General features: G+C 43.9%; 3 protein-coding genes across 3 annotated transcripts; 2 read left to right on the forward strand and 1 right to left on the reverse strand.

The window, feature by feature from the left end:
- Positions 1-1,273: 1,273 nt before the first annotated feature.
- Positions 1,274-2,366, forward strand: LOC117840565 (60 kDa jasmonate-induced protein-like). Its single transcript, XM_072290398.1, has 2 exons — positions 1,274-1,381; positions 1,424-2,366. The coding sequence occupies exons 1-2, from the start codon at positions 1,274-1,276 to the stop codon at positions 2,024-2,026; spliced, it is 711 nt and encodes a 236-aa protein (XP_072146499.1). The 3' UTR covers positions 2,027-2,366.
- A 1,394-nt stretch (positions 2,367-3,760) lies between these two features.
- Positions 3,761-5,855, reverse strand: LOC117839340 (uncharacterized). Its single transcript, XM_034719644.2, has 4 exons — positions 5,624-5,855; positions 5,412-5,535; positions 4,823-4,890; positions 3,761-4,154 (listed from the first exon to the last, which is right to left on the reverse strand). The coding sequence occupies exons 1-4, from the start codon at positions 5,753-5,755 to the stop codon at positions 4,035-4,037; spliced, it is 444 nt and encodes a 147-aa protein (XP_034575535.1). The 5' UTR covers positions 5,756-5,855; the 3' UTR covers positions 3,761-4,034.
- A 195-nt stretch (positions 5,856-6,050) lies between these two features.
- LOC117839339 (uncharacterized) lies at positions 6,051-11,330 on the forward strand. Its single transcript, XM_034719643.2, has 11 exons — positions 6,051-6,369; positions 6,601-6,695; positions 6,781-6,904; positions 7,594-7,659; positions 7,755-7,894; positions 8,409-8,535; positions 9,375-9,523; positions 9,987-10,122; positions 10,365-10,449; positions 10,537-10,802; positions 10,934-11,330. Exons 1-11 carry the CDS (start codon positions 6,202-6,204, stop codon positions 11,069-11,071), a joined length of 1,494 nt encoding a protein of 497 aa, XP_034575534.1. The 5' UTR covers positions 6,051-6,201; the 3' UTR covers positions 11,072-11,330.
- The last annotated feature ends 587 nt before the right edge of the window (positions 11,331-11,917 follow it).

The raw sequence follows: 11,917 nt of genomic DNA on the forward strand, positions 1-11,917 counted from the left end.
AGGTGCATTTTACTATTGATATCGAAAAATTCATGTCAACATCTGACGAAGTCTTTTCTATTTTAATCGTACTTCGAAATTTCCTTCTTGTGCCCATGTTTCTGTCCCCGGCATAGTTGGATCTGCATGCATCGCTAATTCCTAAGTGGTGTCGTTCCTTTCTACATTGATGAAATCCAAATGTTTCTATTTGAATATTTTTTTGACCGAAGTTAGCAGGAGAAGCTCATGAGTGTCATTGAAATACTGCAAATGATTGATACCCTGCTTCTACCTCCAACCAAACCACAGGAAGCAATCACACCATAACAAAAGCGGCAACGGACGCAGGCTGATCTTACCAACCCAAACCAGGCGAAATCCTCAGGCCTCAGGCGTGGAGCATGAGCAGTTTGATTCCCGCCATCCGCAGCATTGGCGCCCGCGTGCCCGTCCTCCGCTGTTCAGTTGGGATTTGGGAGCGGGCAACTGCAGAGCATCTTGGACTGTGCCAACTGCACAAGGCATGAAGAAAATACCTATCTTTACTCGTATACTGCATGATGTGGTGATGCTGAAAGGAAGCACTTTTGGTCACACAGATAGTGCTGCTGGAGCCTATACTATACTATTTGCTCATATTCATGCCGTTGGAACATACAGTCATACAGAGCATCTTCTTGGACCATACAAATGCATGCAAGAGCTGCAATCTTGCCCACATTTGTGCTGCTGGGAGCCTGGGACAACACTTCTTGAAAGTACATTCAGTTTTTCTGTTGAAGTCGTGATTCACGATCAAATCATGCCTTCCCGTCTGTATCGTCCTCGTGACTGTCTCAGTCCCTAGCCTTACACCCACGCACGCACGCACGCACGCACACGCACACACGCACGCGCACACACACACACACGCACGCACGCACGCACGCGCGCACACGCACACGCACGCGCACACACGCACGCACGCACGCACGCACACAGCTCTTGGCCTTCACTCGCATAGTCCAACTCAAAACCACCGGCTCACCAGTCACCACTACAGAGAAGCACAAAGCCAGGAGCCCAGGACACCCTGCATGTCCGCGCGTGGCTGGCCCTCCTCCCTTCCCCGCCGCAGGGACATGGCGGCGGCCCTGCTCGTGCTACTGCTGGCGGCAGCGTCCGCAGCGCCCCTCGCCGAGGCGTGGTACGAAGCCGTCGACGTCCACCTGACCTCCAACCTGTGCACCCGGCCGCACGACGAGCTCTTCGACGCGCTCCACCGCACGATGGGCGACAACACAGGCCGATAATGGCGATCCAGGGCCACAGGTTCCTGTCGCCCAAGGACGCCGACCAAGGGAGCCCGCCGTCGAGGACCATCAAGCTCCACCTCGCCGGCTGCTCCGACGAGGACCGCGTACGCTGGCGCTCTCCGACGGCGACGCCGGCGTGATGGCCTTCGCCGACGGCGCCGGGCTGTGGCACCCCGGGGTTCGAGCACCTCTTCCCGAACTCGACCACGCTCCCCTTCAACGACTCGTACAACGACCTCATCGGCGGCCACCGGAACCTCCCCGCGGTGCCTCTTGGGAGGGCGTCGGCGCTGGAGGCGGTCCGAGCGCTCTCCTGCCCGGGCGCGACGACCACGATTCCGGAGCCCGACGCCAAGGCGGCGGCGCTGGCCAGGCTGATGACCATGACCACGGAAGCGCTGCGCTGGAAGCCGATCCGCGAGGCGTTCGGCGGAGGGAGGTGGGAGAGCGAAAGCTTCATCACCATGGAGCAGGCGGAGCTCGTGCTGCACCCGCGCTGGGTGGACCTGTCGTACCTCGTGTGGCGGTGGGAGGTGACCGGTGCGTGGGGAGAAGAGGGCGTGGAGGCTGAGGGGCTCAAGAAGATCGGCGTCCACAATGGGGCGCAGGCCCTTGCTATCGTCGATCTCCTGAAGCGCCCGAAAGAGCTGTGCGTAGGCGAAGGCCGCGCGGGAGGGGATCTTGGCGAGGAAGACGACGAGGAAGCTGGAGGAGGAGGTGCGGCGGCGGCGCTGCACCAGGACATCTGACGGCCGTCTCTCGCCATGGATCGGAGGTGCCATCGATGCTCTCTAGTTCAGATGGTTTCCCATGGGCCGTGTGACTGTGTCGTCGTCCTAGCTAGTTGCATCGTGCGTTTGTTTGCCCTTTGGCTGTGTTTGTGTGTTGTTTTAGAGTTGTTGCCCATGCTCGCCTCCAATGTTGTCTGCTGTTTAGTTCGTTAAGAACCCATGTATCAGCAGGCTGTGCAGGACCATGAAGGTCTTGCTCTCTATCCTGCTAATTACATGGACCAGTGTGTGTTAGAAGAAAAAATGTGCCTAGGTGATTTGGACAGGAGGAGGAATAAAAGGGTATGTGGGATGTTTGGTTTGGTGTATATTCAGTGCCTGTTGTCTCCCAGCAGTCACAATCTTTTACTTCTCTGCATATGGCCTGACGAAAAAATTGTATGGTGTTGCTCAGGGTTGATACTAAACTTTAACACTTGTCACATCGGATGTTTGATACTAATTAGGAGTATTAAACATAGTCTAATTACAAAACTAATTGCACAGATAATTGCATAGATGGAGTCTAATTCGCAAGACGAATCTATTAAGCCTAATTAGTCCATGATTTGATAATGTGGTGCTACAGTAACCATTTGCTAATCATGGACTAATTGGCTTTAATAGATTCATCTCGCGAATTAGACTCCATCCGTGCAATTAGTTTTGTAATTAGCTCATATTTAGTCCTCCTAATTAGCATCCGAACATCCGATGTGACCCTGCTAAAGTTTAGCACCTCGTATTCAAACACGCCTTAAATCACAGGTAAAAAATATGGAGCAAACAGAGCGATAGCCTGACGAAGGTGCGTCAAATAATGATTTGAATCAAGTACAACAAGTCAGTTCGGAGCTTGTGGTACAAGGCTCTACTATGCAGATCCATTCAACTAGCTACGAAAGAAGTACAGATTGCTGATTGTCTGTCTAAACGAAGAGAGTAAAGCATTTTTTTTGTTCGGCAGTTCATCTCTGAGTACTTGAATTATGTATTACACATCCAAAATATTTTCAAAAAGTTGTACTGCTACCGTATAAATCATACACAAACTCTTGAAATTACAGATTTAAAAGGAGTTTGTCCATGTGAACTGAGAAGAAGAAAAGAGGAGAGCAACACAAACAAAGACAAATACGCATGACTGCAAGAGGATGAGTCTGGCGTGTTTGGATACAAAAGTAGCCATGAAACTTGATTAAAATGCAGAATCTTGCTTTGGAAATCTTGCAGTTCCCGTCGACTTGAAGTAGAGCGGAGCTGCTTCTTCAAGTGGGATCATTTTGCGTTGCAGTAGGAGCATTTTTTGCAAGTATAGGAACCTTAAGTTTTGTTACTTCTGTAAATTATGTTTCAGCTCAGATTATTTTTCAGATCTATTAATTGCTGCACCACTCTTAGAGTAACGCCCTGGTATTTCTTTTGTAGGAATATTTGGCATGCATCTTAAATCATACCTCGAGACGAATGCGGTATAGCCCGGCATTCCTGATATTTTTTTTCTGCTTATGTGCCATGTATACCTAGCCATAGTCAATATAGCATGGTTTGTTTTCGAGCAGTGGGCATTTTGGGCGACGACTGGTGAAATAGTAGTTGGAGCACTAGCTGAATTTTTCCTCTAAAGCTGTGTCGTCTGGAACTTGAAATTGTATTCAAATTCAACTATTCATAAACAATTTTTTTTTCTGGATTGAACACGCGTTATCAACGTATGGAAGACCAGCACTGCTACAGAGATGTATCACGATATACAAATGTCTGTTCCATTTTTCAGCAGTTGGATTGACTTCCCAATTCTTAGGTGGTCCTAAAAATACGATTGGGTCCCAAACCCATGACCATGGATATGGCACATTGCTAGACGCAGAGCCATAAGACATTACCCTTTGACCATGGTATATAGTTTCATAACATTTCTAAAAGATTAAAGGCCTACAATTACAACTACCAGAGATCAAAGGGGCAAAGGGCTAATGCTTATGAGTTATGACGAGGGACTAGCAGCCAAGAATGGCTCGTAGAACAAATTGTACGCCTCAGCTACTTCCATGTACCACATTGCTTCACGGTCCGGCTGGGCAGAGAGGTCGACCATCTTATGCACCTGCACCAATCCAGTTCATATCATTACTCACCGGTTAAAAATAAGATGCAGCTTTGTACATAAAGATTGTATTAGAATCTAAAATTAACTGTGCAATTTCCCCATCAGATCCACCGGAACACTCGATTGGTGGATCTAAATAAGCATTGGAAATATTACATGTCAGAACAGAATAAAATGGTACAATGTCTACTGGTACTTTACTTTCCTTTTTCCCTGAAATGGTTGAAGGAAATTGTTATAAACCTGCTTAACCAAATATCTTAACAAATTAAGGAATGGCATGCTATATGAAGATTTATGAAATGAAAACCAACAGCACCCTGAACGTAGTCAAGTTAGATGCTAAACAGTTAAACAGTCCACCACTGAATCTACTAATAAACTTTTAGTACTTCAGCACTGGCATGTCTTAGCAGATTGTGTGATGGGCTTAACCTAAGAGGAGTAAACTACATATGGCTTTTCTTTTCTTTTTGCTCTTATTCAGTGAAGCATCAGCTAGACTTGAAAAGGCAGGCATTTGCTGAATTCAAAATGAAAAATCAATTGCATTAAACAATAAAGAGGTCACAAACAGAGAACCTCCGATTACCAGTAAATGGATGGGAAAAAAGGGCATGCAAGAAGACAGGGAAAGAGCCGAGAGGGAGGGAGAGAGATGGTACCTTGATAGCTGGGAAGTTTTCCTTAGACTCTCCTGCAATGTATGCCCCGACCACCATTACATACATCCCTACAGCACAAGTTGTGTCATCAACCAGCTTAAATAATGTAACACAGAAAGCAACATAACAAGAATAGAACGAAAAATGGAATGTCATCTGTCAGTCAGTTAAGATAATTTTTCAAGATAATTAAGAAAATGATGTATATAGTACCTACTAGTGTATATGTTGCACTGGAAGTGAATATTGTGTTTCAGTTACACAAATTTAAGCTAACAGCATCAAGTCACTGGCAAGCTAATTGTGAAGATCCTACAATCCAAAGTTCTCCGCAAACTATTCAGTTTGTGGTTGCGGATAGTGATGGTGAGCCGTTAAATAGGTCAATTTGCAGTTGTTCGAAGCCCTAAGTTTTCCAGGATTGTTACAAATGATAGAATTCACAGAAATAATACAATTGAATAATCAATCGGCAACGGGAGAGTTGTATATGCAATTCATGATTTCTCGCAAGCTATCCGTCATACGACATTAAAGATACCGAGAAGGCAAGATCAAAGAACCCGCAAAGATCTGCGAACCGGCGTACCTGCCCGCCACGGCCGGCCCTCGGCTTCTCTGGGCGAGACGAAGAGGTCGGCAATGCAGGAGCCGTCATCCAGCACAAAACGCCCTCCGCCGGCTTCGTTGTAGTCCGCCGACAGGAGAACGCCCTGCCTACCGCTGCAAATCGTCAGGGCTCCGGCCAAGGAAATGGGGGTAGAGATGGGGGAGGAGGGAGGGGCGGGCGAAATTGGGGACCTGAATCCAGACGCGCTGGAAGCGGATGCCGAATAGCATCTGCGCGGGGGAGGCGCCCTCGGACGACGGTGCCTCGGTGGCGCTGGCGAGCTGGGAGCCGAAGATCTTCAGCGCCGCGAGCGAATAGTCCATGGCGACCGGGGAGCAGGCCGCGCCGCCGCAGCGGTTGCCGGTTGGGGTTGGGGTCTGGTGGGGTGTAGGGTGTTGCGGCTGTTTGTGCTTTTTTTAGAGATGCAGCTGTTTGTGCTTTTTTTAGAGATGCAGCTGTTTGTGCTTTGTACGGGGCGGCGCTGGCGGCTGGCTTGGGCTGGACCGCCGCGTCCGTCAAACTGGCCATTTTTCTTCACGGGCTGGACCACCTAAACAGCCCATCAGTTGGGGATGGGCTGAAAGCGAAGGTCAGGTGGTGGGCTGATCGCGCATCTGGAGTTCCGGTCCGGCGCCCAGTCGGTTCTGCGGCGCCCTCCAACAAACTCGAAAGCGTTGCCTATCGAGCTCCTCGCCTCCTCCCTAGCTTCCACCTCGCCGCCTCGCCGGCGAATCCCCGAGTTCGCTTAACCTCTGCCGGTCACGCTGCAATGTCGACGGGCACTCCGCGAAAGGATGTGCCCGGGGAGGGCGAATCGGCGCAGGACGAAGTGCTCCAGCGACAGCAAGGACGGGAAGAAGCGGGGGAGCATGAAGAGGATGACGGCGTCGAGGAGGACGAGGCCCCTACGCACCTTCCGTTCGCGCCCTCCTCCGAGGTGCGTGTCCCTCTTTCCTCTCTCGTCAGGTGCTGCTGCTACGGAGGCGAGGGTGTTTGCTCGGGGGATCTCCGCCTCACAGGCATTCCGTCGAGCAGTTAGTGCTGCTGTGTGGCCAGCGGCTACGGCGGAACACTGGCGGCTTTTCTTTTAGCTGGCTTCTTAGAAAGAAGTGTTTCGGGGTTCCTCTGTTCTACTAATGCTCGTTGTCCTTCGTGTGATGACCTGCAGCTGCTTGATGATGTGACAACAGTTGATCCCAGCTACACTATCTCTCTTATACGGCAGCTACTGCCTCAGGGTTCAAATGTGGAGAAAGAGTTCAGGTAAGCGTTGTGTTCACAAGTTAGATATTTATATGCTGGCAACAAGATGATTGCATTAAATTCCTTCTTATACCCATTAAAACAGTGCTAAGCAAGCTGCCCCAGAAGAGGGTGTAAAATCAGCACAACTTGGGACTAAGGATCCTTGGGAAGAGTGTGGTTGCATTCTGTGGGACCTTGCTGCTAGTAAACCTCAAGCAGAACTGATGGTATGTCATCAGTACATTTCAACTATTATATGTTTGTGCTGTAGATTGTTACGCTATGCAGAGCTTGTTATCAGTGTTAAGTTTTGATGAGAATTTGATCATCACATCTATCACATGTGAGAAATGGGACGCCTATATGTCAGCCTCACATTAGTGGCATATGTGTGGAAGTGGAACCATGAAGTTATTCAGTAGGATATTGTAGAATCTCCCAATTTATCGGGTTGCTCTTGTGAGCTAGTTGAATTGTAAATTGATACTGGTAGAACATGCTTTAAATGCTAAAACATGTTTATATCGTCAAAACTTGCGAGTGTTGACCAACATGTGAACACAAAGAGTTGCACCTTCAATAACTAGGTGCAACTTCAATATTCAGTGTTGTTACTGTTGAAAGTTTTAGAACCATTGGTGGAGGTGCATCATACAATATTCTGCCATTCTAAGCTAAGTTGAATGGTTTAGAATGAAGAGTCTACTCATGCATACATCTAGCAAATTTTGATTGTTAAAACCTCAGAAGGGAGTTTATTAGATGTTGTTCCCTGATAAATTGAATTTGTTGGTTTATTTCTAAGCTTTCTTGAATTGGTTGCATTTTATCTTCGTTACTATGAGGACAGATGTTGTGTATGCTTATAGTAAAGTGGATCTAGTGGTGCTAACAATGCAGATTCTAATTCTTATAGATGAAAAATCTTGTACTTGAAGTGCTGTTGGCAAACCTCCATGTGACTCAATCTCCTAGAGTGAAGGTGAAATCACACTTACCTTGTACCCTTGCCCGCACTGCCCCAATTTTTCATGGCCATATCTTACATTTTTTATTGAATTTGTTCTATCTGTACAGGAAATCTGTATTGGAATCATGGGAAATTTAGCCTGTCATGAATCTCTAGTTAATGCAATCAGCATGCAAAATGGTTTGATTGCGACGGTTGTGGGTCAACTATTCCTAGATGACTCTGCTTGCCTTTCTGAAACATTCAGGTCAGGTTTTCATGAGGATGGGGTAGAGCTCATACTAATTATGGTTATCACGGAGTGCTTTCTTAGTATCTTATTTGCTAAAATGAAACTTGTCCTCTGTATTGATTATCTTCTCCCTTATTGAGTCCTTCAACACACCGTGAATTGCCTGCAGTGCCAACATTGTTCTAGCATTTTAAGGTCTGTCATCTTGAAACATAACTTGTGAAAGAGATCTACTTGTGAATTGTATAGCTGTTATTCTCATATCAATCTACAAAGAAAATGATAGTAAAAACTACTGAATGTAGAGAATGAAATTCCTGCCAAAAGTTACTAGCCTTTTGTGCCCCCTTTTTTCCTTGTGTACTTGTGTTTTTCCTCTTAGCTTTAATTGATGTTGTGTTGTTGTTCTTATGTTGTTGTGTTGTTGTTCTTATGTAGCCGGGCAAGTAAACGTGAGCTAGAACGAGAGTTCTTCATTAAAAGTTTAGCATGGTATAGACATAGTTGATATAATCTTTTTGTACAACAGGTTTTTAGCTGCTGTTCTTCGTAGCGGTGCATCTGTTTCTTGGGCGGAAGCTCTTTTACCTGATGAAATTCTTTCACGTGTTCTGTGGATAGTTGGAAACACACTGAATTCTACATTACTCGAGAAGGTACAATACTGAATCCATATATGTAGTCTGCTTGTGACTAATCAGTCGATTTAATCCTAAAAAATAATAACACATTCATTTTACTTAAATGGTTTTTATATGATACGCTTCCTTTTAATATTTTGCTTCATAAATTTTTTTCTAGGATCTCTATGATTTAAACAGCTTTTAGCTACAAAAGGAACGTTCCAACCCCCTGTGTTTTGCCCTCCCACACCGCCCTCTTGCATGAGAAGCAGTGGTTTATAAAGCTGTGTTTACAAAAGGAACATATGTATTGCAGTCACTCCTAATTTGTTTTACATCTCCTAGTTTATCTTTTCTCTAATGGCATGTGTATTTGCATTTTAGTTCTTTATGAGTTTACCATATCATGATGCAGTGTAATTGTGGCCAATAGAGTAATTTATTGGCTATTCCATTCCTGTCACCAGCCAATTGCTACAATCTGGTCTTCTTGATCATTCTTATAAGTTAGAGTTGCCTTTCACATAAGATTCCTATATTTATTAATACTGTTAACTGTCAGTAATGTGTACTGTACTTTCCATAATTACATGACACTATATTCTAGAATGGCTAAAGGTTTGTGATCTTTACTCTGTTTCTGTGAACAAACTCACAGCCATGGTGTTGTTCGCAGTCTTATCCTCTTAGAACTAGTATTTGTTTGCATATATGATTTAATACAAATTTAAACCATTGAGCACAATTGTTGCTGCCTTCTTGTTATTATCTGGTTTAGCTGAAACCATATCAGCTCATCTGACTTTTTGTATTCTCTGTGGAGTTTACTTACTCTGTTACTGTTCTTTTTTTTTTGTCTAAACCGCTTGCAGAGCATTGACTTTCTATCAACTGTCATTGATAATCAAGATGTGACTGCCATTCTTCTTCAGCCTTTGATAAAAGTGGGATTGGTTGACCATGTTATCAGTTTGTTAGCAAGTGAGATCGAAAAATTATCAGATGAGAGCAAATTTGACAGGTACGATGAGCAGTATTCTTGTGAATTGAACCAATTTTAGAACATGCTCTTTTCGTATAATATTATCTGTTATCCATAAAAAAATTATCTGTTGCCTGTACTGAATTTATTCTTGATACCCTCAGGTTTTCACTATGTATTTTGGAGAATTTTCTTTAGGTAATAAGAGTGCCATATTTGATTATCCAGTGTTTTTGAAGGTCTAGAAATGAGGATTTGTGCTCCAACCATAATAATAATTGTTTACAATATTCTAATCTTCCTTCTGATGCAAAGTTAAAATCCCTCCTTGCTTTGTAGGTTGCAGGTGTTTCTTATTTTCTTATAGATTGATCTGTCTTGTATTCCTGGTTTTGTTTTGATTTGATATGCCCTTGTTATTATCCTTGTTACTTCAATTTCAAGTTAATAACTTGGGACAGAAATAAAAATATATGATTTTCATTTTATGAACACATTTCAGGTCCGTCTCTCTTGATTTGATCCTTCATTTCATTGAAGAGTTATCTGCAACAGACAGCTGTTTAGAAGTGATGTCATCAAGTGACCAGCTGATTCAAGTGCTTTATAAGATAATTAAGTTACCTGATAAATTTGAGGTGAGCACTATGCTTCCTTTTTTTTTTATTTGACCATCAGAATCCTGTTTAGGTTACACAGTCTGGTTTACTGCCTTGTTTCGGTATGAACCTTTACCATCAGTAAAATCATGAAATGGGAAAACGGACGCTTACAAATTATTGAATTTGTATACTCAGTTAGATACCTGAAATTTCTATACCTATAGATAATATGCAACAAGAGCATGGTAATTGTGTTTTATTTGCAAACTCTGCTTCAGGTTTCAAGCTATTGTGCTTCTGTGGTGATCATACTAGCAAATATTCTGGCAGATGGAAAGCATATTGTGCCTAGTCTCTCTCACGGTTGGTCACATTTTATGAAGAATGCATCTTACCATTTGAAAATCACTTTTGTGCTATCCCAATACTCTGGCATTTTCATTCTTTCAGATTTACCCTTCTTGGAGGGACTCTTTGACATTCTTCCACTGGTTTGTGATGATAACCAAGCTCGGAACGCTCTCTGGTGTATCTTAGCACCTTTGCTGGCACAAGCACAAGGAATTGATATGAACTCTTCATCTCTCAACGACTTTGTATCTCTTCTGTTAGGCAAGTTCACCCTCATGAAAGATGACCTTGAGAACCACAGAGTTGACAAAGAAGTGGAGATGTCAGCTGAGGATGCTTACGTGAAGCATGGGGTATCGGCATCTGTATCCTCCCAAAAAATACTTCATGGAGATGTTGGAGCATTTATTTTCTTTTGCAGAGTTTAATACGGCAAACATGATGAAACATATTGTAACAGCACCATGTTTTTCCTAACCTACAAAAAAAATTACAGCTCAGCGCGATCTGCCGTATCATGGAGAGATGGATTGCTGAGAAGTCCTCCCGGAGCGAAGAAGAGGCTGCATTGACTGAAAGTACCATTGAAAATGCTAGAAAGCTGCTAACCTACTGCCAGAATTACGATGCGTAACTTGCTTACTGCAACTCTAGTGGACATTGCTGACCTGTGACTGTGACTCTGTAAGGTTGCAATGCGCGGCTGCTTGAGCGTAGAAAGTCTTTTGAGGTTTAATATTATTGTAAAGGGCAACGGTGGTATAGAGTAATCGGTTGCTATATAGCATGTTTGTATGCTTATGATTTAGCTAAGAGCAAAGGTTGGTCCTTAAACTAGTTGTGTCACTTAGGTACCCGTACTCTCAAAATGCATATCTGGCTCCTTGAACTTAGGCTCGGGTGCCACTTAGGTGCCTATACTCTCAAAATGCAGATCTTACTCCTTAAACTTGGCTTCAGCTTCGGGTGTCATATAGGTCTCTAACTCTTGAAATGCAGTATCATCATATTAATAGAACATGATAAGATCAAAATTTTATGCTTTCAAGCAAGCCATTACTTTCATTGGTACATTTCCAAACTTGTCTTATTGCCCCGTCAGCTTCTCTTAATATTCGATCAGTAATTTATCTTATAAGCCCCTAATTTTAGTTTAGTAAGTGTAATAGGTTATTTAAATTTGAATAATCTTTCAAGAGGTAAGATATTACCTTCAAACTAAAAGATCATAAACCTTTCTGGGTTCACCACATCAATATTATCCACACATGTTGAGTTGAAATTCATTTTATTTGACTACAATTAAATTATATCTATGTAAAATTAAGTTTTTATCAATTTAATTGAGATGACAATGCTTTTAGAGAGGATATGGTTCTAGATGACACTCGAAGCCAAGTTTAGAGGGTTAGATCTGCATTCTGAGAGTACAGTGATCTAAATAACACCCGAGCTCAAGTTTAAGGAGCTAAATATACAT

The sequence above is a fragment of the Setaria viridis genome, chromosome 9 (assembly GCF_005286985.2).
Source record: "Setaria viridis chromosome 9, Setaria_viridis_v4.0, whole genome shotgun sequence".
Lineage (NCBI taxonomy): Eukaryota > Viridiplantae > Streptophyta > Magnoliopsida > Poales > Poaceae > Setaria > Setaria viridis.

Coding starts and splice junctions, on each gene's coding strand:
- LOC117839340 (XM_034719644.2), bottom strand. CDS start 5,755: ATGGACTATTCGCTCGCGGCGCTGAAGATCTTCGGCTCCCAGCTCGCC. Junction 4,891..5,411: donor GGGCCGGCCGTGGCGGGCAG/GTACGCCGGTTC, acceptor CTTGTGCTGTAG/GGATGTATGTAATGGTGGTC. Junction 4,155..4,822: donor AAAACTTCCCAGCTATCAAG/GTACCATCTCTC, acceptor GGATTGGTGCAG/GTGCATAAGATGGTCGACCT.
- LOC117840565 (XM_072290398.1), top strand. CDS start 1,274: ATGGCGATCCAGGGCCACAGGTTCCTGTCGCCCAAGGACGCCGACCAA. Junction 1,382..1,423: donor GCTGCTCCGACGAGGACCGC/GTACGCTGGCGC, acceptor GCGTGATGGCCT/TCGCCGACGGCGCCGGGCTG.
- LOC117839339 (XM_034719643.2), top strand. CDS start 6,202: ATGTCGACGGGCACTCCGCGAAAGGATGTGCCCGGGGAGGGCGAATCG. Junction 6,905..7,593: donor AACCTCAAGCAGAACTGATG/GTATGTCATCAG, acceptor TAATTCTTATAG/ATGAAAAATCTTGTACTTGA. Junction 8,536..9,374: donor ATTCTACATTACTCGAGAAG/GTACAATACTGA, acceptor AACCGCTTGCAG/AGCATTGACTTTCTATCAAC.